Source organism: Necator americanus, chromosome IV, assembly GCF_031761385.1.
Source record: "Necator americanus strain Aroian chromosome IV, whole genome shotgun sequence".
Classification (NCBI taxonomy): Eukaryota; Metazoa; Nematoda; class Chromadorea; order Rhabditida; family Ancylostomatidae; genus Necator; species Necator americanus.
Window position 1 is genome coordinate 9,478,305 of NC_087374.1, and position 27,153 is coordinate 9,505,457.

At 40.4% G+C, this 27,153-nt stretch overlaps 2 protein-coding genes across 5 annotated transcripts; one reads left to right on the plus strand and one right to left on the minus strand.

Annotated features, from left to right (window-relative positions):
• Positions 1-1,427: 1,427 nt before the first annotated feature.
• On the minus strand, positions 1,428-26,644 carry RB195_000763 (uncharacterized protein; the record flags this gene model as incomplete). 4 transcript variants are annotated; one of them, XM_064197269.1, is made up of 23 exons in its annotated part: positions 1,428-1,538; positions 1,746-1,881; positions 1,962-2,121; positions 5,370-5,433; positions 5,574-5,681; positions 5,746-5,819; positions 12,324-12,387; positions 14,010-14,129; positions 14,211-14,322; positions 15,772-15,861; positions 15,932-16,024; positions 16,096-16,199; positions 16,324-16,389; positions 17,163-17,349; positions 17,429-17,538; positions 17,598-17,720; positions 17,781-17,933; positions 18,697-18,786; positions 18,845-18,915; positions 18,975-19,095; positions 20,749-21,113; positions 22,215-22,348; positions 26,616-26,644. In XM_064197269.1, 23 exons carry the CDS (start codon positions 26,642-26,644, stop codon positions 1,428-1,430), a joined length of 2,685 nt encoding a protein of 894 aa, XP_064053149.1. The 4 variants fall into 4 exon arrangements, with proteins under 4 accessions (XP_064053149.1, XP_064053148.1, XP_064053150.1 ...); XM_064197270.1 differs by lacking the exon at positions 16,324-16,389; XM_064197268.1 differs by lacking the exons at positions 1,428-1,538; positions 1,746-1,881; positions 1,962-2,121; ... (1 more) ...; positions 5,574-5,681; positions 5,746-5,819 and having other exon boundaries at positions 12,250-12,387.
• RB195_000764 (uncharacterized protein) lies at positions 3,447-3,806 on the plus strand (the record flags this gene model as incomplete). The annotated part of the gene is made up of 1 exon (XM_064197271.1): positions 3,447-3,806. The coding sequence occupies one exon, from the start codon at positions 3,447-3,449 to the stop codon at positions 3,804-3,806; it is 360 nt and encodes a 119-aa protein (XP_064053151.1).
• Positions 26,645-27,153: the final 509 nt, after the last annotated feature.

Here is a 27,153-nt window from a genome sequence, read left to right on the forward strand (position 1 = left end):
CTGTATATAATGGACTCTGAAAGCTCACCTCGTAGGATGTTCTAGAAGACCATCTCAGTCGCACATAAGAAAAGTGTTTTTTTTTTGTAAGAGGAGACTATTTTAACAAGGAAAAAAAATAACACTAATTCCTTATAGTCTCTTCATTCCTTTCCTCATCATACGCTACATCTACATGTACAGTTGCTTTGTCTTTCATTCCTCTTCCTCTTGTAATTTCAAAGAGAAGCAGTTTTCAGTCTGCTTCGCCATGTAAACTTCCGGAACATGCTCTGTCTGTGGTAAAATCCCGTTTCTAATGCAAAACCTCTACAAGCACTCGCTCATTATGCACAAATGCTTAGACGATCAAGTGCAGGAGGTCAAAAATGTTGTGAAAAAGCCTGTGTACCTGCCTGAAAAGGGGAAGTGTTCTACTTGCCGAAGGATATACTTGTCTTCAGTGGAACGAAAAAGCCTTAGAAGGCAGATTTTTCCTATTTAATAGAAGTTGCACCGTTTTGCGCATGTTTTCAGAATGTACATCGAGACAATGGTGCAACAACATCAACAGCGGTGGCAGATACAAGAATTAACAGAACCTCCATCGACAACCAGCACCGGTTGAGAACGATACGTCACGCTAATAGAAGAAGATTATTATTATCACACTTTATGAACTGATAAAATACAATAGACATGTTATGAACAGGCACCAACAAATGTGAAAAAATAACAAGAGTTAGTGAAAATAAGGCTATCTTGAATAATCATGGCAAAAAACTTGGGAGTGATTTACTTTCTGCTATGGATATCCACATTCAAAATCCGCTCAAAAAACTTCTTGTAGCGCCGTTCCCAGGATGCTCCTTTTGGACAACCCAATAGGAGGAGAAAGTTTACTTAAATCAGTGAGCAGTGTTTTTGAATAAAGAGGTAGTCGAATATGACCTCAACATGGATCTATAATCCTAGTGAACATTAGTCTACAAGCCCACAAGTCGCTGCATGCAGAAGAATGGGAATGGTAAGAACGAAGGAGGGTAGCTGAGGCGAATGTGAATTGAACATCACCCACACTTGAATCAGTGACGTCTACTCAACCCCACATAAACTTCCGCATATTTCTACGACATCAGCATGAGTAGCACAGGTCATTTATGGAAAGTTAATTAAAAACTTATTTATATGAGTTTGTTTAGTTTCGATCAATAACTCAAGGCACGCATAAACATATCATGTAAAATCTAACAATATTCTATTGTTTTAGAATTCTATCACAGTTCAGTTCGCAGCTTTTGCGAGAAGGCAATACTTGCAGTGTTTCTGGAAAGCTTCACCAAACCTTCTTAAAATACAATAATTATTGTTTGAGTATACGAGCAATTCTTCTTGCACGAAAGGGTGAGAAAACATACGAGGAACATTAAAAATGGATGAGAAAATTGTTAGATGGGTACGATCTTTGGTTCGTTGTCCGGTGCCTCGTTAGTCACTTCAACATGATTCCGGCGGTAGTTCAAAATAGCCTTCAGCTCCGCGTTTGAATATGTTCGATACTGAAATAAGAAGACTAAATTTATCAATTTTTTTTGAAAAGAATCATTGATCAAAACTTTAGATCTACTTGAAAATAGGTACAAAATGAGACAGACATCTTGGAAAAAAGGATGACACAGGTCTCACAAGTATAGAAGCGAATCAGTGATGACAAAATGTCCAAACAGTTTAAATTTTTTCAAACGGTTCCTGTCAAAAACACTCACGTCACTCTGTTTTTTCTGGACAAGAAGTTGACTATAAAGACGACTTCCTTCCTCCCGACCACAAGCCTGTATTAGGCTGGCCTTATTCAAAGCGAACAGGTTCGCACCATCCTGCCCATCTAGCAACTCAATCACTCTGAACATCAAAAGCATTGAGGGATTCTCTTCTGGATAAAATTCTGAATAGATTCTGGATAGATATAAGAATTAACCTACCTCATACTGAAACCTTTCTCCTGCAACCATGTCAATACTTCGTCAGGAGTAGAGTTTGCGTTGAGCTTTGTTGTTACAGTATTACCGGCTTTCCTACGCACTACCTGTCCGCCACTTTTACCAACTGTTTCTTGCAATTCTGTGACCAACGCTTGAGATTCTATAATTGAAGGTAATTTTTCACAAGATCTTATTAATTAACTTTTTTCTCGACAGCGCGGGTCGCTGATGACCAGCACTTCTCAATGATTATTTTCCACACTTACAATGACACTTAGTTCCCAACGTTCATTCATTGATGCACAAAAAAAGTGCGCTGCCGTCGATGGCTCGAGTGCTACAACGAGGAGTAGTTTGTGCCGAACCTTGGGGCAGTTTTAAAGGCAGCATACCACGAATCTGGGTGGTACGGATTTCAAGTGGAGTATCCGTATACAGGGTAGTAGATTATGGAGACCGGGGTGGTTCCGCTCATCTCTCCCTGAATCACTACAAGCAGCCGGCCCCTGAATGCTGTTTTGTACGATGATCCACGATCTATTGGAACGCGCCACCCTTGGACGCTTAGCTCCCTTACTGCCTATCATGGGAAGTCCGAACTGATTTTTGACGAATCGCAGGGCGGAGGCGGCGCAAGGGGTAGAGCGTTGCAATAGATGGCGTCGTACAAAACAGCATTCTGGGGGAGGGGGCTGTTTTCAGTGATGTAGGGAGAGATGAGCGGAACTAACCCCGTCTACATAATCTATGATCCCGTATAGGGATACTCCACCTGAAACCCGCACCACCTCAGATTCGTGGTATGCTGCTTTTAAGAGATCAGTGTTGTGTAGGTACCTTACTGCAGCCTGTATCCAACGACAAAAACGATGGAATCACCCAAGATTTTGCCAAAAAATATCATTCAACGGCAATTGCAACAATTCGCTCCTTTAGTAGCACTTAACTCTTAGAGTCTCACCACATAGACGCCTAATGCTGGTCCGTATCACGAACGTGATACTACTTAATTAGCTCAATAGTTGCTTCTCGTGTCTTATAGCAATGTTTGTCTGTCGATGATTCATAATGTAACTTGAGTTAACGCAGTCTGGCGGCCGAATTTGTAGTTCATAGGCTCGCAGCTGCAAAAAATGATTCATTTGGACAAAGATGTTTACAGGCCAACCGAGTGTTTCTTTGTGTTAGCATGTGCAGGACATCATTACACTCTACTCCGCCCTGAGTGTACCGTATAAATAGCCGTAAAAAGTTCATTGTGCCATTTTTCTTGCTCTTCATGTTGTTTATCATTTTGCATTTTTACTTTACTTTCATGTATTACTTGCCTTTGTTACTATAACTGTTATATGGTTTAACTACCCAAGTTTGAGAGAGTGCCGAATAAAGTTGCTAGGTTGTATCCCGCGTGGCACATATAAAGAGACTGTCAACTACCGAAGCCCAATACAAGTCAAACAGTACAAGTGGTGCATCGGCCAGGAAATGGACGATATCTCACTCGAGCCAGATTTCGTTAATGAATTCACCAAGAATGAGCTCGAATTTTTGGATGAGCTTCAAAGAAGCATCGAAACGGAAATGCATGAGGCGATACAACAGATCGAAAATGAAGACCAGAACATCCACGTGGAAACGTTAAAGGCCTTCACTGAGTCTCAGCGACTTATGGAAGAATTTGGCAACACCATCAGACAGGAATTCACACGCTTTGGAGAAAAACTAACATCGTTCCAAGCCTTCCTAGAAGACATGGGGACCAGACATCGAAACTTGATGTCGACAGCTCGCAAACGCGAGCAAACTCCAATGTCAGATGATTCCACAGCAGTGAGAATTGACTAGCAAATGAAACCCCCTGAAGGTGATGTCAAAGAGGACCTGTTGGACCTAGGTGGCGAAGAGGTGCAAAGTCGACCGGATGTGCCAGTCCAAGCAGACGAACCCTCAGAGCAAGTAAAGGACAAAGAGACATGGACAACCGCTGGAAGAAAAGATACTGGTGAAATGCAAAAGTCAAGGTCGAGATGACCTTACCGCCATGTTCACAGACGAAAGAAATGGATAAGAGATAGCTGGCATGGCATAGCTCCTTCACCAATTTAAGAAATCATCACAAATGCCAAACGGAATCTTCTCGCGCCATAGCAGTTTGCGCGACGGAGAACGCTTCCTGAGATGTGCCTTCTGCGACGTTAAAGGCCAACTCTACAGTGACAGCTGTCCGACATACAGGACAGCAAGAGAAGAACAGAGGATGGTCAGATGTACACGCTGTCTGGACACACCACCGAATTTCGGAATTCCGCAGAGCGGTAAGATGCTGTGGGTACTGCCGAAAGGAAGAACATCATTCGGCCATATGCCCGCTACCAGAGCTGAAGATGATCGAGGACGACCTCAACTCCCAACGTAACACGCTGTGGTTCGAGAAGAAAGCTCCTGCCCTTCATCAAATTCACATGAACTCTCTACTATTCGCGGGTGGGAGGATTACGAACGTGATACTACTTAATTAGCTCAATAGTTGCTTCTCGTGTCTTATAGCAATGTTTGTCTGCCGATGATTCATAATGTAACTTGAGTTAACGCAGTCTGGCGGCCGAATTTGTAGTTCTTAGGCTCGCAGCTGCAAAAAATGATTCATTTGGACAAAGATGTTTACAGGCCAATCGAGTGTTTCTTTGTGTTAGCATGTGCAGGACATCATAATCATAGTCTACTTCGCCCTCAATGTACCGTATAAATAGTCGTAAAAAGTTCACTGTGCCATTTTTCTTGCTCTTCATGTTGTTTGTCATTTTGCTCGCTCTTCTTTGCTTTCATGTATTACTAGCCTTTGTTACTGTTACTGTTATGGTCCAATTACCCAAGTTTGACGGAGTGCCGAATAAAGTTGCTAAGTTGTATCCCGCGTGGCACATATAACGAGGCTGTCAACCACCGAAGCCCAATACAAGTTAAAACAGTACAGTACGCTGGATGCAGAATGGAGTGTATAGCCGGGTCAAAGGGACATGAATTTCGGTGTGGTTGCGTAAACGGTTGCTCTTGAAGCGTGGGGGAACGTAGCGGTTAGAATCTAGGAGAATCTTTGCTGAAACCATTTCTTACAGTAGTTTGCGATGGTTCCACCTCGATTCTAAACGCTGTCTCCACAGCACCGCTTCGAGCGCACCTGCTTATGCAACTGCACCGTGCTACATGTCACTTTGACCATTCTGACCTATAGCACAAATTTGGACAATACTGTAAGTGCGTGCAAATATGTTGCACTCACATAAAATAGGTTTCAACTACTTTTCAGATGACAAATTGTTTTGTGCATTACTTCTGTGTATTAATTAGAAGTCTAATCGATAATGTACTTTCTAGGCACGGTGCAAGGAGAAATTGAGGTAAAATTACCCGGAGTCCTCTTCACAACAGTGATCCTGGGTTTTGGTTGCACTGTATTAGCAGGTTCATGAGGCTAAACGCAAAATAATTAAAACGAGAGGAATAATAAAATAAAAAGTACTAGTAATGAGTGAAATACTACTACAAATGAGAATAATTATTGTGATGATTGTGCTAAGTTGAATTTAAAAAAAAAAAAACTTCAAGACTCACCACGTAGTTGGGCACATCCGTAGTGGGCGCGTAATTCTGCGGTGCTGCGCTTACTGATTGTAGGACCGGGCTGGATGTGGAATCGCGTATTACTGATGATGAGTCCGACTTAATAGCAGAGGTTGAGAAATGCTGGTATCCTTCGAAGCCAAAAAAAGATCCGTTAACTCACAGAGACTGAGGCTGGATGGGTGGATGTCAGATGAACGTTCGTTTGCACACCGGCTTCTGATGATTGCGGACGCTCTGTGGAAATGTTAATGAATGGAAATAAGTCTCTAATCTACTTAGACTGATAGACCGGAGGAACGGTAAGAAGGGGCCCCGGCGAATCTGTGCTAATTCTTCCGAGACATTAGAGTGTCCAGTGGATATGCCCGGGGGATATGCGGACATATCTCGACGAGGTCACGCTCCACTCGTTCATGGAGACTCAAACAACCGCCTTAGATGCTTTTTTAGCCATAGAGACGTAAATAACTACACAGTTATGAGAAATATGTAGAAAAGAAGAGAACGAGAGCGAGTTTTTTCATATTTGAAGCTATTAGATGCATTGTTCTCTCATATTTCACGTGGTTAATTCTCTTGCTTCTGCTACGATTACAAATTTGAGATCATTTCACATCCCAAGTTTCCAGTTGATGTCTGTGATCCTCCAAAAGTATTAGTAGCTCGTTAATTATATCCAGGCTGGTGATCCAACGTATGAATAGCAATAGGTAAGCGGAGTCAGCTATTTAGGTAGCAACGAAGGTAAATCTCTTCCTCGCACCAGTGCTAATTGCTCTGCCGAGGCATGATCGAGGCATGGTCGAAAATCTGGCGGGACCCTCTTCACATGCACCCGTTAAACCGCACATTTAACATCATTCATGTGCAAAATTATTTTTTTCTGGAGGTTAACGCAAAGATCACCAAATATTTGTGTTGCCATTATTTATTTATTTGTTTGTTTATTGAAAACACCTGCAGGTGTGCCATAAAACAAAAAAAGAACAAGATGGAACAGAGCTCACTAGAATTTCGCCTGAATTTTACACAACAAGACTGGCCCTTCAAAGCATGAGGTAGCGTTATGAGTAAACAGTTCATAGTCCAAAGAAGAAATTGTGATAAGCTTCGTTCTTGCTATGTCCCACATGAAACAAATCAGGTTTCATCCATAAGTTCGTCGAAAAACTTGGCAAAATTTCACCAATTTACAGTGAAAATAATTGTTCATTAGCAAAGTAATCATGTTGTAGCCTTTTGAAAATTGTATCTCATGCGATGGAGAGATTAATAAGCTGTTTTCAGCGTTCGCCTCTTTCAATTTCAAAATATTTTTAAAAATATTTTTCATACAATCTGATAATAAGTCAATTCACTTAAATCTATCGTGTTCGTGTAGTAGTTGATGAATGGCTAAAGTGCTTCCAGAAATTCAGACATAATTCGGAAAATTGGTATTCAAAACCGAACTACTGGAACTAATGATAGAATTCAATGCAGCATCAGAGATCAACTGCTACTTTTACATCGAAAATCACCCTTCGTAGCAATCACAAGGGAATTATTCGTCATTCACGTAATATATATGAATTATATTCAATAGATGCACATATTTTGTTCCTAATTTGAAGCAGTTATTCGTCTCGAGACAGAACTACCAGCTTTTCGCAGATTCATCAAAAACTCTCAAGAAATAACACTAAGAACTTAGCTGCATTTATGTGAGTCATATAAAATGAAGAGAAAGTAATCTAGCGAACTCCTTGAAATAAAAATGATGAAGAACTCAATAAGTGACTCCTGCACGTGCCAGAATAACTGGACGTAAATGAAACCAAGAAAAAACACCCGGAAAAAAACAACTTGCAGATGTTCTACATATGTACATATGACAACGCTAGAGTTATTACTTACTTACTAAAAGTAATAACTATTACTTACAAAAAATATTCGCTACTTTCAGCAAAGAAGTTGGACTTTATTCACCATTAATTCACGATTAATTTGTTTTTGGGATATATATTCGTGAAACCAATCACATAAAAATCAAAAACCTCCGGTAAAGCGAGAAACATGTGTAGGTTGATTAAAATTTTCCTGTACTCCAGATTAGAAATGAGAAAAACGGTCAAACATGCATCATCAGCGTCAGTAAGCGATGATAAACTTGTTCTTCTCGTCTATGTTTACTATTAATGTAGACAAATGAATAGCGAATTTTTTTTGCAGTAAAAAATCCACGTGAAAAAACAGACGTTAGAGGAATTGTTCACGGTGTTTGATGGCGACTTCTTTTGTTCAACAGGATGGCGTGTTTTAACCTTTTAATCCTTCTGATTTTTTTAGCTTTATTTTTGCATTAAATTGAAATGTTATGCACACAACATGAATATTTGAGACACCTTTTCTTTTTTTTTAACAATTAATCGAAATGATAAAGTCGCTGAATCTCAGATCAGTGCTGTGTACATGAAGGAGGAGAAACACCTAAAATTCCCACCTGCCTTTGGCCTTCGCGCATCAAAACGAGAATTTTTGACCTCGACCACGAGTCACATAACGATTGACCAAGGAAGAAAAATTTACTTTCTTCTACTTTGCTGATACAAAAAGACTACAGAAAATAGATCAATAATATAGTCTCCGTTTCTTCCCTTAACTCGTTCCCAACGGCTTCCTGCTACCACTCAGTAAGATTCTCCATGCTTCACATTAATTATTTTCATATTTTTTTTAAAAGAAATAATTGTTTTTCTCGCATTTGACATTCTATGTTTTTTTTTTCAAAAATTTCTCATCCAACTTTCGATCCACACCATTAACAGGCTAAGTCTTATGCGCTGTTCCGGCGGTTCTAACACCTCGATTACAACAAACAAAAAGTGTCGTAGATGTTCAGTTTTGTCCACTCAAGATCTCATTTAATGCAAACATAATACATAAAAATCGAATAAATCAAGTTTCAAAAAGATATTAGGTAGAGAAAGAAATAATCTACGAAAAACCTCTATCATTTTGCTAATGGTCTCTACTCTACTTTTATGCGTATTATTCGTCTTGAAAGAAAGTTCTCATCTTATTCGTCTGTCCAATAGCAGCAAAAGTGTTTAGAGATGTGGCGGTAAAATGCTCAATCGACCAGTGCTGCTGAAATTACAAAATTTTAAGACGTTATGTCAGGAAATAACTGATCGCTTATTCTTCCCTTCTTTAGCCAGAACCACGGGAAAAAAAAAAAAAAACTGTTATGGTGTAGTGTTAGAGATTTTAACTGATCAAGCTTATTCTTCCTCGATAAATTGCTACCAGACTTGTCTGGGAGGATAAAAACCTTACCAGCCCGCAAGTCATTGTATAGGCTAGATAAACGTTTGTAAACCTAAACGATTCCTAATTGGGGCGCATCCCAAACGGATTGATTAACGCCAGACACTTTATCCTTTATCCTTACCCTTAACTGATTACCTAATGAGGAAAAATTCATGATCGATTTTCAAAAGTCCCCAATAGATATTACAAATGACATTTTCGTGCGAATGGAATGGAAACCAGTCGCCATAAGCGGAAGAGCATACGAATTCAGTTCAGAGCACCGTTATGGGTGATCCACGGGTGAAAATTACCTCTGATTTCACCGCGCATCAACTAAAACACTCATACATACATCCACTGATAGAAGTTCTTTGAACAAAAAATAAAATAAATAAAAATAAAGACTATTAATAAAGAATGAAAAAATAAGAACAAAGAATAAAAAAATCCCTTGAATAAAAGAAAAAAAGATGGTCTTCTCTCCTAATTATTCACTACACTGGTAAGAGTACAGGAAAATGAACATATCTTCTACATCACTAGTTGAAATTCGCGGATTTGCGCACATCCGCTAAAATGTTCCTTTAAAAATAGCATTTCCTCCTAATACGATTACTTCAATTACTCTTTAGATGAGTGGAAAGAAAATATGAAAGATCTCATAAATTCCGGTGGTGGCATATAACAGGACGAAAAAGGATCAACTTATTACTTACTTTCTATGGTGTTCAACGAATTTGGAGGACAACTCGTCCTAAAGATCGATAAAGCGAAACTATGCCCTTTGGTCTTCTAAGCAAAACTTATCTTTCTGTTCGGAATAAAACCACCGGAAATTTTACTGAACCACTCAGAAACGTTCTAATCTAACACTAGTACGCATTCAGGGTGATGTCAGTCCCGGCGAATTGTTGCCAAAAACTATATATAAACTATAAAAGCTTTATGATTATTATTTATTTTTCTCTTTAGCTTTAATGGATAAAGTTCTCTACTCGGCGTCATACAGTCGTAAATGCTCAAGTAAAATCTTACCGGTAGGCCCGAGTACGGACAGCGCTCAACCTGCTCGAGTTCCTCGTTAATTGCAGGAAAGTATAAAATATTATGTGGCTAGGTTTTCTGACCAAACAAGTCGACCTTTTAAAGGCATCACCCCACGAATCCTGAGATGGTACGGATTTCAGTTGGAGTATTCGTATACCGGATAGTAGATTATGGAGAGGGGTGTGATTCCGTCCATTTCTTCCTGTTTGCCGTAAGAAACGGCCCGGAAGATACGACTTCGAGCGTCCCGGTGCGCTATTTTCTACAACGAGTTCGATTGAAGCGCGCCAGCCATGTGCGCACGCCGCATCTTCCGGGCCGTTTTTTACGGGGATTAAGAAGAAATGGACGGAATCACCCCCCTCTCCATAATCTACTATCGCTTATAAGAATACTCCACCTGAAATCCGTACCACCTCAGATTCGTGCGGTGATGCCTTCAATTGACGGAGCAATCCTGATCTGATGATCGAGAGATGACTGACTTAGTCTAATGACTTGAATTGTTTCATAGGATTGGTACAGTATTTATGCTTAAAGTACTTTTTAATTTTATTTTTTATATGTTTGTATCGACAGTCACACGATGTAGTTTTTTTTTTTTGAAAAAATGGCAGCTCTAGTTATTACATGTAGTCTATTTCTTAAATACTCGTGGTTCTTTTTTTGTTGTTTCCTTATTTTTTTTTTCACGGTGTTTCTAATTTTCCACGCAGTTGTATGGGAGATTGGATATCATCTCAATTCTATATATCTCCGGAAATGCCCGTAATCGAAAACAAAATGTAGTAACGGCTGCCAAAGTGTAGTGTTAATCCTAAAATCATTTAAAAAAAGAGCAAGAAAAAAGTACTTGGAAGTAGGAAGAGATGTTTGTTGCTGAGATTGATTCAAATAAGTACAATTTTAAGATGAGAGTAACGGATAAGCGACGATCATTGTAGAAAAGCCTCTAGTGCATAGTTTCATCCCCGAGTGAACCGTGACCAAATCTGATCGCTAAATTCCAGCACAACTCCATGAACGGTGGACATACAGTTTGAAGAGATCACCCCACGATTCTGAGGTGGTACCGAGTTTCAGGTGGAGTATTCGTATACGGGATCGTAGATTATGGAGAGAAGGATGAACACGTCCATTTCTTCCTAATTGCCGTGAAAAAACGGCCCGGAAGATACGTCCTCGGGCGATCCGGCGCTATTTTCTACATTGAGTTCGATTGGAGCGCGCCAGCCCTGTGCATGCACCGCATCTTCAGGGCCGTTTTTTTTAGGCAATTAGGAAAAAGTGGACGGGATCACCCCCTCTCCACAATCTATTATACAAATACTCCACCTGAAATCGGTACCACCACGGATTCGTGGGGTGACGCCTTTAACCGTTTCAGTTACGAAAACGCAGTGAATCAGTCATTCCTACATTTAGGAGCGGGAAGGTTTTAGGAGGAATGTGCTTGTGGTCTTGTAATGCATTTGCGAACACAATCATTTGAAGTGATTTTTTTTTTTGAATCTGAGAGACGAACACGTACATCGTCAGTACTAATGCGCATCTATGTTGCTGTGTGGAAAACAATTCGGTTACAAACATTTCATTCACTTCATATGTAACATGAATGAAAAAGGCACTATGTCAAGAGAATATCAATTGAGCTGAATAATGCAACATCATCTTGTGTTATTTAATCAGATATATCTAGAAAAAGCTCAGAATCGCTAGATATACGTATAAAAACCATCTATTACTATATAACGAGAATATTTATCATTTGTTAGAGACAGAGTGACGGGGGAATCATTCAGAAGTGCTTTGAGGGAATGGCTTTAGTGGCAGACTGTCATGCTACGCTTCAGTCCTGAGTGCACAAGGACATATATGTGATTACGAATGGTGAACTGAACTCTCGAAAAAAAGTGGGCGAAGTGTTAGTGAGTGACGGGTGAAAAGGAATGTCTGGTGACCACAACATGTATGGATTAGTACTGACGATGCGTGTGTTATGTGAAGAGAGTGAACATGCAAGCCCTAGCCATGCAATAGCCGAGGAACGAACTCGGGCACGCTTCCAAAACTCTTCGACTCGACAAATTTGGCACAAGCACAACTCAAACGCCAAGAATACACACAAAACATTTGAGCACAGAAGCGGCAGCAGCGGCGATTTTATAACGGGAATAAGTGAAAGCAACCGTTAGCTGTTAGCAGAACGGTAGCACAAAAATGCGGCTCGCTTATAGCCGATATATGCAGATCCATCATCACTATATCACAGAAAATCGCTTCCAATAGCTGCTCCTACGGTAAGCGTACGATACGACAAAGTTTAGAAATATCGGAACTCGCCGCGCCTGCCTTGACGTTCTTTCACGTAAGGAGGGGCATCGTCTGGCAGCATACCTTGTTTTGGGCTGTTCCCGTGAACGTGACCGTTCGGTATGGAGTGGTTCTCACGGATCGCCGTCTGAAATAAAATGCAGATAATGCAGATCTCAGAAAGGACCACTTCGAATGTGATATTTTTAGGAATTTTTAGCAAACTGCATATCGAACTAGCAATAGGCTTCTCTGCTCTTTGATCCTTCAATTCTGGCAGCCATAAAAAGGACGCTGATAACAGTAAGTTATGGAGGCCTTGCAATGACATTCAGCGATCAAAGATATTTTTTTTGACAAGCACATTCATTTATTCAAGCGAAAAAAAAATCTTTTGTCCAATGAATGCTCTCATACTCAAAGTCCCATTCAAATCCCACGCAAATTTTGCATTAGAAAGTTAGAAGGAAAACAAAGGAGATTAACGACTCCTTTAAAAAAAGAAGAAAAGAATATCCACTTGTGACACTGCGGCAAATTGATTTATTCCACAAATAAAGAATTTTCTTGATTTATCAGCGGCATCATCCCCTACCTTCCGAACCGTTCCCTACGTACGCTGCCAAGTGTGATAGTAATTTGGTAAAATTACAGGCTGAGACACGCGTGAAACAGGCAGTTACAATACTTATAATCAGTAATAATAGAGTTAAAGTTAAAGCACAAGATTCCGGCAGAATCATTACCATTAGTTTTGTCGCTTGTTTTGTTCTTAGGCGGGTTTTAAGATTTTAGCCTCCTGAGATTGGACTTCTCCTCCATTTCTTCGTGTAACTGTTTATGGTTAGTACTTTTTGTAATAGGAATCTCCTTGAAACTGTAAAATCTATTACAGATATAAGTAAACTGCGAACAATTACGCGAATGGTGAGTCAAAAATCCAATCCACAAACTAAATTCTTCGAGCAGATGTCCTAGCATCAAAAAAAAAACAAACTAGCCAAAATAAAATTTCCTTCTTTTCATTACTATAAAAGATGCTAAACGGTGTGCAGTTACACAAGAAATAGGACAGAGATTAAATCCCAACAAGCTAAAGTTCAAGAGACATTCTGGGAGCAAAATAAAAGCTGAAATTAATGAAAAACCGTGCTGAGATGATGTAATACTATTCATAGATCACAGGCAAAAAAAAAGCCAGTTATCCCGATTTTTTACGGTAACTATACCTTTGGGGTGTAAATTAGTTTATCTCTAAGTGTCAGCACGACGAAACCATTTAAAGAAAACGATATTAAGGGACATGGCGATCACGACTATTTTGAAAAAGATGCGAAAACTTAAGATGCTGGGAAAGACTACGTATGATCCACATTTTCGTAATCTATTTCGATCAGATTGGCAGATCCCGAAAATTCAAAACATTGGATGTACAGTAAGACTAAGAAAACAGGTTTGAGATTGCTTAAAAAGAAGAAAAAACTAGTTTAGCAGGGAGAAATTTGCATTCGAATAACACCAAGAAAATATGTTCGAAACCAGTACGAAGAGAGCGGAAAAAGTAAGAAACTGTAGTCCACATTACTGAACGTGACAACTGTCTCATATAAATACGTACAGTCTTTCCGCTCTTCCCTCTTCCGCACGAATTTCCCCTTCTCACTGCCCTGACTGAATCGAAGGCAAAGGTGAGCACCTTTAGCGCTCACCATAGCTGCAGTCTCTGCCACGAAAACTCAAAGCAGTACGAACCCTCCACGAAAAACTCACGTAATTTTCGCGAATATCAGTTTGATCCAAAGGAACCACAGATAGAATTGTATGAGGCACGTAGCCGACCCGTTGGTGAACGTTACGACATTCCCACCAATTTTTCGCATCGTCCAGGACCTTGAATTTGATCACTTCGATGACGTGGCACCAGAATTTGAATAAAAAAAAAAGAAGACAAGATAAGAGAAGAAGACCTACCTCGAGGTATTCTCCACGACTAACAGTCAATTCTTTTGCATTCTGAGCTACTCTGTCGAATGTGGCTACCACTAATTTGCTTCCCCTTCCAACAGCATCTTGTACGAAAGCCCTGGAATGAGGTGAAGACATATAATAGAATTCGAAAGATACAGAAGGGTGCCATGGTAATCTACGCCGTGTGAAACTCCATGCGAACTGCTGTAACATCGTAGAATCATGGTATAGGAGTATTCGTATGCGGGATCGTAGATTATGGAGAGAAGGGTGATTCCGTCCATTTCTTCCTAATTGCCGTAAAAATACTGCCCGGAAGATACGCCTTCGAGCGTTCCGGCGCGCTATTTTTTTTACAAAGAGTTCGATTGAAGCGCGCCAGCCTTGTGCACGCATCTTTCGGACCGTTTTTTACGGCAGTTGGGAAGAAATGGGCAGAATCACCTCTCTCTCTTTCCATAATCTACTATGCCGTATACGAATACTCCACCTGAAATTCGTACCACCTCAGATTCGTGGAGTGCCTTTAAAAAGCTAAAGGGTGGAGTCAAGGTGCGACTAAAGAAGCAAAAAATGGTGCTAGGGTCCTCACTGGATCCTGACCGCCACAATCCAACGCACCCGCTTGCGCAACTGCACCAAGCTTCATGTCGTCTTCTCCCGTATGTAGACCTTCTATGTTGACCTGTTCTGGTGATATTCCCAGCAATATTCTGCGACAAAACTTTGAAATGCAACCAAGGATGAGAAGTTTTTGGGGAAAACGCAATTCCCAACCCGATGCTGAAGAGCGAATTCGAAACAAAAGCGATCGTCGGCAGTGCCTTGCGGACGACTCCAGGCGTCGCGGAGGTCTCGTCGCCCGCTCCCTCCTACAGTACTTCCTACTGTGGCGCCGTTTAAAAGTACCCGTCTTATCCGTCTGCTCTCATATATGGCAGTCATTCGTTGACATCAATCGCTGCTGGAGTAGAAAGAAGAAGTTTCAAGTCGGCTACTATGACTCCCATCGAGTTGAGGACCCTTATTCCGGGCCATGAGGCTCGACCACCGAAACATTCCGTGGGTTCTGGTTTAAAAATTAGTCTTTGAGTAGCCGCTGAAGAAGTATATATCCACTTATTTGTTGGTTGTGTTATTTCTACCGTCTGCTACCATGTAACCATTAGCGGCAACAGCCTGGCGACGCGTGAGTACAAGCCAGAAAATCCTTGTAATAGCACTACTTGCTTTAATTAGGTGAAAAAAGAAAGAAGATGAGACAGCACTGAGCCCTCAAACGGAAGCGCCCACAAGGATCTGAAGGATCTAGGCCACAACTTTGGAATGGGTAGTGTCAGCCTCTTTGAGTGTGAGTGATCCAGTCCATTGCTGGGATTTTTGGTCTCCACTTCCCCACTGCACTGCAAACCTGGGAGATGACAACAAGAACCACCAAGAACGACGTATCTCCCTCCACCTTTTCAACTTAGTAGGACAGAACTACCTTCCATATCCGCATGTACTTGTCTTTCCTTACCTCTGGCAACAAATAAATGGACCTAAACCGCAAAAGACTGTTCACCTTTGCCGGGGTGATTGATCTCCCAAATCGGGAAGTATTACTGGGCGGCCACCCCTGGGCGGCATAGGTGACGCTTGAGAAGATGGTGGACTGAAAGAAAAGCATAACTCAAATGTGTTTTCTTCAATTCTACAAAAAACAACGTAACGACTCCACTTACGGCTCATATATTGACTTAGAGCGGCTGCTATTCATAGAATCCGATTCTTGTTTTATCATTTTTCGCTCAGCTTCTAGTCGTGCACGCTCAGCCCTAAATATTAAAGGTTACTTAAACAATAAAGGCTTCGTGTAAAAAAAATGAGGCGAACGAGAAAAGAGTACTTGATCATTTTCTCCTCATCCAGAAGACGTCGCTCTCTTTCCAACATTTTCTGCTTCTCGAAGTCTAGCCGTTCTCTTTCTAATGAAAGACGATCCAAATCAAGCTGAAACGCTTTTGCGATAGATGCGTTTGGCGAAATTGAAAAAAAGAAACGATCAGAGACTCCAAAACCAAGGGAAATCAAGGGAATGAACGGTGACATGCATAACACAATAGAGAGTACTTACATTGTCGACACTCATATTCCTTTGTGGACGTGATTTGGTTCTGCTATTTAGGGGGGTGGAAGGAGCCTGTAGTAGAGGAAACATTTAGGGAAGAAAAGGAGAACAGAAATTAAGGGCTGCCAAAAACAACCGAAATTAACATAACAAATGGTGCTCGTTACTGTCAAAAATCAAATTCAATTCAGCGGTTTTCCTGATAATTTATTTAAGGTGTCGTTGATTTTCAGGGGGTGTACTCCTCAAGAGATTCCGGAATATCCTAGAAAGACCGAGGAAGACTGGGAAGAATCGCAGAACTGTATACCAATCGGGTTCTAAGTGAAACATGAAGGACAAGCAACATGTTTCACGATACATTGGGTTATCCTACCATTAAAGGCATCACCCCACGAATTTGAGGTGGTACGGATTTCAGAGCGGAGTATTCGTATACGGGATAGTAAATTAAGGAGAGAGGGGTGATTCCGTCCATTTCTTCCTAATTGCCGTAAAAAAATGGCCCGGAAGATGCGGCGCGTGCGCAAGGCTGGCGCTCTCCAGTCGAACTCCTTGTAGAAAATAGTGCGCCGGAACGCCCGAAGCCGTATCTTCCGAGCCGTTTTTTACGGCAATTAGGAAGAAATGGACGGAGTCACCCCCTCTCCATAATCTACTATCCCGTATACGAATACTTCACCTGAAATCCGTACCACCTCAGATTCGTGGAGTGATGCCTTTAATGTTCATTTTCGTGCTGCCAAACACACCATACCGGCTTAATACGATTTTCAGGGAGAGGTAAAACAGAAGGGAAAATTTTGCATGCGAAGTTTCAAGAGTGATAATGTAGGAAAACCTACAGTATCTACACTCCTATCTCGTGGATATTGTCTATAGTTGACTGGAGGAGCTGATTCGCCACGGTGAAGTGGAGCAGGATAAGCGGCTGCCGGAGGCGGTCGCTGTTGCTCTGGGAGCCCGTACGGAGCGAATCCGTCCACAAATACAGGCTTATACGGGGGCGGAAGTGGCCCGACCCAATCCTCGCTAAAACAGTGAAAATTTGAAGTTGTGTCTAGGAGAAAATATTTTCTATTAATAAAAGACCAGAAAAAAAAACACTCACGGAGGTGTCCTCCACGTTTCACCCAGACTCATCCAAACGTCCGATTCTTTACTTGTGAGGCAATTTTGCATCAACTCGCGAGCTTCGAGAGATAGCAGGGGCGATACGATCTGGAAGAACGCCGTCAAGTCGACGCCACATATTTATTCAGAAATAGAGAATGAGGTACCTGAGGAGCGATATTTCGCCCAAGTCCCCAATGACAGGCCTCCAAAATGACTGTCAATGGCGTGAAGAGGAAGTGCAAGAGTTCAGGAGCATTCGGCTCGTGAATGTGATTTTTGAGTTTGGCCTTCAAACAGATAATACAGTGTGTTATTCTTTAAACGTCAAAAGAAAGGCAAGCACGTACCAGAAGATTGAAGCTCAGTTTGAACTTCCTGAATATGTCCACGAACTCGGGCTCAATCGGTAGCTGCGCCCGCATTTGAAGTATCCCATTCGGATCAGGTGGAGGTGGACCGCTCCTTTTGTCTCTACGTTGCGCAGTTCGGTAGCGGTGAGCCTGAATAACCAGATTTCATTCACTAATTCTGCGTAAAATCCTAACTCCTCATAAATTCTGAGATTGTGAAAAATAAATAAACCAGACATATAACTTCAAAACGATTCACTACAATTTTTCATGGTTCCAACAAATAGTGGCAAATAAAAGGCAGGATGAAAAAAAAAATACTTTTGTTCTAGTAAGTGCTCAGAAAACACTCCTGCTGTACGACAGTATGATATTTAGGAAGGGACGAGCTCATATTGAAATAATGTCTCTACTTTGGAGTTCTCTTTTGAAAACATTATTTTTCCTTTATATTTTCTTTTCTTTTTTTCCTTTTTATTTTTATGTTTTTATATTTCTATTGTCTTTTTGATTATTCTCTATGAAAAATTTGATCATAGACTTTATTTATTTATGTATATTAGGAAGATGTTCCTTAAGAAAGTATAGAGTACATTGGCGAAATCTTCCTATTAAATTGAAGAAGAAAGGAAAAAAAGATTTTACCAGACAAGTGCTGTGAGTAGGAATGCCATAAACGAATTAAAGCAGAAATTTTACGGAAGAATAATGAGTAGAAAAAATAGGTATATTTACAATAGAAGATCTTGATTTTTCCAAACCGAAAACATAAAAGGAAATCTATGGCTAAACTCACCGTAGTAACATTATTTAATTTCACTCATATTTCTTTGTTTTCAATGCAAATCGTAAATAAAAACGTAGATCAAAGATCAAATAGAAAGTACCAAAGAGCTACACATGAGCCACCTACCTGCTGTTCAAGTTCCCTTTGTGCAAAGGCAGCCGATTGAATCCGTGCCACAAACCTCTCTATGTCATCGAAACAGCGATTGAGCGTATTCTGGAAAACGTTGACAAAAATTCGAGATATTCACAAAATCTGTGGATAGAACACTTACCACGTCTCTCTCAAACAATTCTGCATTATCACCATGTAGTGAGATTTCATCTGCTGGATAATGTAGAAAATCTAAATAATTTGAGATATCGAAAACTATTGAGTAACGAAATGAGCTCATTAAAATCTACCTTGAGGTACATGGACTGGAGCAGGGCCACTGCTTCGTCGCCCAGGTCGTACTTTCCTGAACTGACCACGAATATACCATTGTAGGTCATCTGCCACTTCGGTTGCTGCCACTCGATTACACTGAACTGGTAGAAGTAGGAAGGAGGTTAATCACCTTAATTCTTAGCAGTTCAACTTATTTTAGATATAAAGTCCAAAAAATTTACTATTACTATTCCTATAATTATTATTCTTTCCATTTGATTTAAAATTCTCAACTTTCAGAAGAAATAATTGGTGATTATGGATCGTGTTGAAAATTGTTCGCTTAGATGCATCCAAATTATGGCGTTAATATCAAGATTAATGACTATCGGGCGAATTTATTGTCAAAAGCAACTAAAGATAGTCAGAATCGAAAATTCCTTTCTTTTACTTGTCGATTATCAAAGCTTGAAGCAGAAGCTAAGATTGTTAATACACTTTATTATGGCTAACGTTTTAACGTCGTCGCCTTCGTCTTACTGCGCAGCGAGATTATGCCACAATGGACGACTCAAAGAAGACCAAGTTCTGTTTGCGCTTCATAACCGACGAGCTGAGTAGACCGATTAGGGCCGGTCTGGTTAGATGTGGTCTGGAAGACCAAGTGAGAATTGTGGAAATACCTCCCACAAATCTCAAGAAACAATTAGACCGTAACAGAATGCACGATAGTTTCTGCCTAACTGGAAACTGTGAGTGCTCATGCGGTAAGGCAGGCGACTGCATGGTCTCTGGTGTAGTTTATTTAATTTCGTGCAAAACATGTGGCGAACAATACATTGGCAAAACAGGGGACCTCTAAGTGTTTGTATTGAAGAACATGTAGATGGGATGAGACATTCAAACGCAACAACCCCTCTGGGAACTCATCGCAGACAAAGTCATGGAAAATGCTCCCTTCTGCATAGCTGCCACGATCACGTCGTAAGAACATGAAATTGTGGCTCGTAGAACGTTGGGGATGTTTTGGATAAACGCTTAAAGTCCAGAAATAAATAGAAAGGAAACGTGCATAGCCGTGCCAACGAACTGGCTCTGTGCCAAGACTTTCGCGGGTTTCACGTGAACTACGCGGTCATAAGCGGGTCACATCCTAATTAGTGTTAGCGGAGCGATTCTATCACACGGAGGCAAATCACGGCTACTCAGGTAAACACAACGATTTGGATTCTTTTGGTTTCGGATTCGTATGTAGTATCTTATGGAATGCTGACTTGTTCTGAATGAAGCTTCGAAAGGATATGTCACAAGTGATCTGACTTTCCAGGCTTTGACGAAAGCGTCGACGCCGAAACGGTAGCCATAAAAAAATGTGTAAGGATTCTTGGCTCTTGCTTAAATTTGGTAATCGACAAGTTGCAATCTTTTTCGCAAGATTCAAGGAAGGTCGAACGTTTACGCTTCTAAACGTTACTTTTGCCCTTATTAGGAGATTTTTACTTTTAATAGGCAGTAAAAGTTATTGTTACGTTAGTTAATCTCCAATTGAGTGGCGTATTATGTTAAGCAGTGATCGTATCGTTTAGAGAAAGAGATTAAATATCAGAGGAATAAGAACGGTCATCAAATATACATCACAAGAACGTTACAAGAGAATAAAACGAAAGAAAAACGCCCATAAATTTCACATAAAATCTCTTAGAAGCAGCTCTCAATACGAATTATATATAATTATAAGCTACTGTGCAGTCGAATAAAAAAGCGAATAATTGGAAAAATGCCCGTTTTCACGGTAGATCCATATCTTACCTGGAAAATATGCATCTCTGTGGGTGTTGACGAGCGTTTATTCCGTGTGTCTTCTCGAACAATAAACAACAATATGTTGTTGTAAGTGTCTCTCGGATCACTGGACACGTGCGCAGTTGGCTGCTCGATTAGATCCAACGGGAACTGCTCGACAAGATCTCCATTCTCATCTTCCACAGTGACACCGTTCTGACGGAATCTCAACACCAACGGTTGTGCCCAAATCGCCGAGTTTTTCTCCATTTGCTTCAGTTTCCGGATGCCATCGGCCGGGAAGGTGAGGCCAAATTGCCGTCCAACAGCGAACGTAGCCAGATGCTCGACGTAGTACGACGGCGTGACGTCATCAATGCGAGATCCCATTCCTGAACGATGTGCTGAACTGAATGAAGCAAATCAAGGTGGTATCAGTGAATTAGGCAGCGGAGTACGTGCGCCAGCGCTTCGCCTAGCGCAGCGGCGGCAAGCGAACGAACAACGAGAAGCCGGTTGTTGACTGTCTCAGTCGTACAATTACTCGTCACTGCGCATCAACGCTGCGAGGAACGAAATGCACTCTCCCCTTAAGCAGAAAAGCAGCAGCTTGCTTGACAGCTAATCGAAGGTTGAGGTGAGGTTCGGAAAAATTCCGTGGATATTTCTCACATGGAAGTGGCAGTTTTGGGGCGAGTTTGGCGAAACAGTGATAAGGTAAGATAAGGTTTAGTGCGTTGTACTAACATTAACAGGCCGTCGCAAAACCGTTGTTACATCAGGTTTCGGGAAGAAAATTCCACAGCTGAGGTAACCAAAGATGGATTTTGTATCTGGAGTGCCTAATTGTAGCTTGAGCTGCTGTGAAAGGTATGTGATCAAACGGATAGGAAGTTATTGCGGGATCTGGCTATGAACCTGATGTAGGATTGCTAAAAATACAGGATGAAAAGGATGAAAAGATGGGGTCATTTTACGAAGAATAATGTAACAAATGCGAAGAAAAAAAAAACGATGAGAAAATGAAGACACTAGCAAGTTTCTATGTGGGGAAAGACATGGATGAACTTGAGCTTGGAAATTATAAGAGATCTTTTCTTTGCAAGACCGAGAAGCCGAGAAGGATCGGTTGAGAAATGATATGCTCGTTGTTATCAATATATGAAGAAACTATGCTATACAGTTGGTGGAAAAAGAGCGCTAAGCGGAGACGTTGAAGGCAGAGATGATAACGGGGCGATCCGTCACTTATCAAGCGGAAAGTTTGTCAGCAATTCAACCCCGAATCAATGTGGGCCACACGGGGTTGCAGTTGCACTCGGCCTATTCTACACCAATCTCCAAGTCCCCCACTTCTTGAAATCTTGAAATTGCAACAACGCAACAATGCATAAAATCAATATTTTACATCACTTGTACTTTTGCACATGACATCCATGAAAAACATTATAAACACAGGATTCTTTTTCACTCTTTCTTTTTCATACACTCACGTGCACTGTTCTGCATCTCTTGATAAGGAATCGGAGCCTGTGAGGAATATCGATGTGAACTCGAAGGTGACGGCGCACTAGAGGGAGGACCAGCTCCCACACGAGAGTAATAGTACCCTCCAGACGGAGGTGGTCTGAAATGGTAACAAAATCAGTGAGCAACTGCTGGCGCTCTGTACAGATCAACTTGAATATCAAAGATCTATCGAGAAAAAAAGACATTTTCAACATTCAAAATTTCGCTGTAAAAATCCAGGAGTCCGTAGGGAATAGGAGTGGTTACAGACAAGAACCAGTGGTGAAGTAGTTAGTGAGAGTATTTTTAAACTACTTAGGAAAAAAAAGTAAAAGTGTGAGTTCCGCTGGAACGAGGGAAATTCAACTCAAATAGTTACTAGAGCGTGTTATCGGTCTCAGTTGAGGTGTAGCTAGAAAAATGTAAACACTGGAATTTTTCCAAGAAAAATCGAGGTGCAATCCTATTCGGGGACAAGCAGCTGAGGACCTGAGAACCTATGACACAGAAGTGGAGGGCTAGCAGATCACCTCTGCACTGATTACGCACATTTTATGTAGACTGGGTCTGTTTTTTTTTCGAAAATATGCTGCTTTGAACTCAATTTTGGAATTTGTAGCTGCTAATGGGAAAGAGGAAGATTACTAGGACAAATTCGCCATTCCAGTGATTTTTCTAAATTTGAATTTATCTGAGAAATCTACAAATTAAAGCCTTCTTGATGCATGACCTCCACCACATCATAGCAACAAATTAAATTTGAATAAGCAATCAAGATCGTCATGGAAACGGAAGATATACATCATCGATGGTTCTAGGAATAAAATTCTCGGATAGAATTTCCACAAATTTCTCCACTAGAATCAATAATGCCCTTAAAATTGCTTACACAACTGTTGAGGTATTTCGATCTCTAAGCTATTCGCTCCTCGCTCTACGCTTACTGCTTGAGGAGCTAAGTCTGTGACTGAAAACATTGCTAGCTTTTAAAGTCTCAGCTGTCCACCAGTAGATCGAATAGGTGGGATCATCCGTGGAGTTTTCAGGTTGTTTCCCGGGAAAACATTTTATCAGGACGAGATGGGCGAGAAAATTTGCACAGAAGAAACAAGGAAAACGTTGATAGAAGGGTATTGATCACGCCGTTTCAATAGGATAGTAAATTCCCAAAAAAAAGAACAATTGTTGCAAATTGTTTAAATGTTCGTACTATGTTCCAGACGATCATCCGCTGACGAAATAAGTACAAACGTCTAATCTCAGATTATATTTGTGTGGATTAAGCCGAAGAAAAACTTAACCCTGAGATTCAGAGATTATGATAGTAACGAAATGAACGTTTCTCAGGAACATGTCGAATCTGTAATTGAACAGTAGCAATTTTGTTACGACTTTTGAAAGTGTAAAAAAAAAACTTCGGGATGCTCAAGGAAATCAGTATTCAAGGAATACGCTAGAATATTGAATATTCCAATATTGTATAGGGAAACTAAGCCGGGTGAAAGCGGTAACGTGACGTGAAAGGTGAAGAATGAAAAAGCGGCCATGGATAGTAAAGTTTCAATTGTAAATTTATAAATTGAAATAGAAAAAGTGGAATGGAAAGGATCAGAATTTTAGCAACGATTAAACATCGACTCTTTCCTGGATTTTCAAAAATTCTGCTATCATAATCATTAAGATAGTACGATGAAGGTAGCGGCGAAGAATGAAATATTTTACGAGTTACGATAGTATGTATGAGCGCTGGTTAGAAGTGGTGTGAGCAGCGAGGAAAGACGCGGCAGCGATAAGGGCACATAACGACTGTTTGGCGCCTGATCGGAGCGTCAAAGAGGAGCTGGAGGGATTGTTGTGTGTAGTACAGCAACGGGTAAATAAGGTGGCAGAAAGGAATGGGGTTAACGTGTTTTTTAGTGCTGAAAAATCGCAAATATCGCAAAAAAGTGTGGCAGGGGATGTGGCACAGTCGGTAAGAGGTTCGGCTGTGGTCGATCGCTCGGTTCGATTTCGCCCTAGTGCCAATCAAACCTTTTATCCTTCCGGGGTCGATAATGTGATACCAGACTTGTGTGGAAGGATAAAAACATTGTTTAGTACTTTTTTAAGCAAAAACATTGATATTAAAACATTGATTTGAAACGCACTATTTTCTACAAGAAGTTCGATTGGAGCGCGCCAGTCCTGTGCGGCGCCGCATCTCCCGAGCCGTTTTTTTACGGCAATTAAGAAGAAATGGACGGAACCGCACCCCTTTCCATAATCTAATATGCCGTATGCGAATACTCTTCCTGAAATCCGTACCACCTCAGATTCGTGGGGTGATGCCTTTAAAGTGAACGTGGTGGCGCATCACAACCGGGTTGATTAACGCCAGGCACTTTATCTTTGATTTTATAGAGATTTTTGGAGTGTTTTCCGTGCTTGATAAGTTTATTGTTTTTATTTATTATTACTGCTTTCTTGTTCAAATATAGATAGTAAAACTGATCTCTGCTCATTGTATTCTTTTTTTTCTACCTTTTCACTGTGTATTTACTGTATTTGTTTTGTATCCGTCCTTGTTATATTATCCTTCCTGGCACGTCATTGAGCGTAATAAATGAATAAATAAATAAATAAATAAATAGCTAGAATCTGCAAGTCTTTAAATTCTGCAGCGCAGGGAAATAAAGAAGAAATTTATAAGGTCTCCGATTTTTCTGAGACAGCGAAAAAGGATTGAGTACAGCTTATTCTTCGGTGTTTCAGGACACATCTTATCAGAATTCGAAAGACCTTCGGTCACCAATGATAATCCTACTCTTTGCGACAGCAGTCGAATAAAATCTTCTTATTCCAAGAGGGACGCAATATTTTTCAATTGGAACAATATTTCCAAACTTTCGGATTTGAGAAAGAGAAATTTCCGAGATTTTATCATCATTCAATCGAAACACATTGTTGTTTTCCTGGTGTCTAAAAACACTGAACGTGTATTTCCCACACTGCTTTTCTTTTTTTTTAGCGTAGAAAAATTCACCCTGTGAAGGTGTGATACACCTTTGATTAAAAACGTATAAAAAACGTGGTGATCCACGAAGGAGCAACGCCCATACGTCCGTGATGGTTGGTAGAGTGATAGCGAAAGTGATGAGAAGAGGCCAGTGAAAGCACCAAAAATCGTTTCGAGAAGTAAATTTCCTCCAATTCGTTCTCTTTCTGCACTGAGCGTTTTTAGAGGTATTGGACAAAAGACAATGTATAGTTGATTATCGGAAAGTAAGAAATTAGGATCACTACTGAAAATCCAGTATTTCATAGTATTTCATGTGGAAAATTTCCCTCTGCGATTACATTCGCATTTTCTGTTACCAAATGAGGACTGATGAGCTTATAAATGTGTCTAAATCAAAAAAGACTCGAAAATGCAGAAAAAGCTGCCGTTTTCGAGTATTATTCAATTTCTGTAACTCTTAGAAAATTTCCCAGAAAAAAAAAACATATTAGCCGGATAATTTCACTAGAAATCCGCTTTGTGCGATTTCATTTCGTTAACTCTCCAGAAGTTGAAATTTGCCTCATTTAATTAATTTATGCTGTTGGTTGCTTCTGAAAGTTCCTGGATTTACAGTGTTTCGCGTTTTTGCGACCGTTCTTAAGAATGACATCCTTAGTGCGTAGTTTTTGAGAACGACATCCTGAGTCCCCTACGAAAATGGCCTACAAAACGTTTGATGGGTCTCCATAAACTTAATTCCTTAACTTTAACCCTCCCATCCATAGCTTCTTACGCTCACGTAAACTTCGCTAAACGGATTCGGACAAAAAAAGTGGTGTCGTTTTTTCGGTCTGAATCAGTTCCTTTTTTCAATCCTATTTGGTTATCTTAATTATTACTAAGCTGACTACGCACCTTCGATTACGGTCTTTTTACAACGTTAATAATTGTAAATTAGTTTTTCGTTTGTGAAGGAATTTACGGTCACCGCTTGTAAATTCTTTGTGGTGTGGAAGCGTTTCAACATATGAGGACTAGGGGAACAGACGTATCCGCCAGCGAACGTGATGGCAACTTTGGCGATTCAGCATTGTTCATTTAATTTCGTCATCAAATTTCACGGTTCACAACCCCCAACCTTTTTTTTTGAATTCTGGGACTGGAACATCGAGTTTATACTCGGCGTTGTCGCCCGAGGGACCAAACAGTTATCAACTTCGACCACCGGATGCTCAAAAATCTGGACCTGATTGATTTCTGAACTTGGCGACTGCAAAACACGGTTGTAATTGAAGCGAAATTTTATACATTTTTTTATATATGAAAAATTTTTATACGAATAGACCTTATTTATGAGAATTGTTTTTTTTGAAACTAGAGATGTTGAAATCTTTGGAAGACTCACTTCTGATAGGCGTCAATACCTCGTCGCATTTCTACAGTGAAGTAGTTGACATATCTAAAAAGATAGTAATTTTCCACTAGAAAAAAATAAACAAGAAAAATCATATCAACGGTTATTCCAGAATAAAGAACACAATGGTATGAACCGAAAATACAGGATATGTGGAGGACAAATGTGGAAAACGAAGGATATTTCGATGGAAAAATGGCCACAGAGAAAAGTAGAATAAATTATTTTGAAAATACAAATTGTAGACCCAGGAGAAGAAACACACAAAAAGATCCAGAAACGGCTGAGAGTTGTTCAAAAGACGGTGAAACCTTGAACGTGACCCTGTTCTAATGGTTGCATTTAGGCATTTAGAGACAATTTCCAGCAAGTGAACACGGTGCGCTGCAGGATCGAAACAGAACTTGATTTCAAAGAATGTTCACACACACACACTTAGTGTATGAGTACAATTGAATGACAGGTTTAAATGCATTAAAACTTGGACTTTAAAGTAAATTTTAGAAAAAAAAAGTGAAAGACTCCTTCA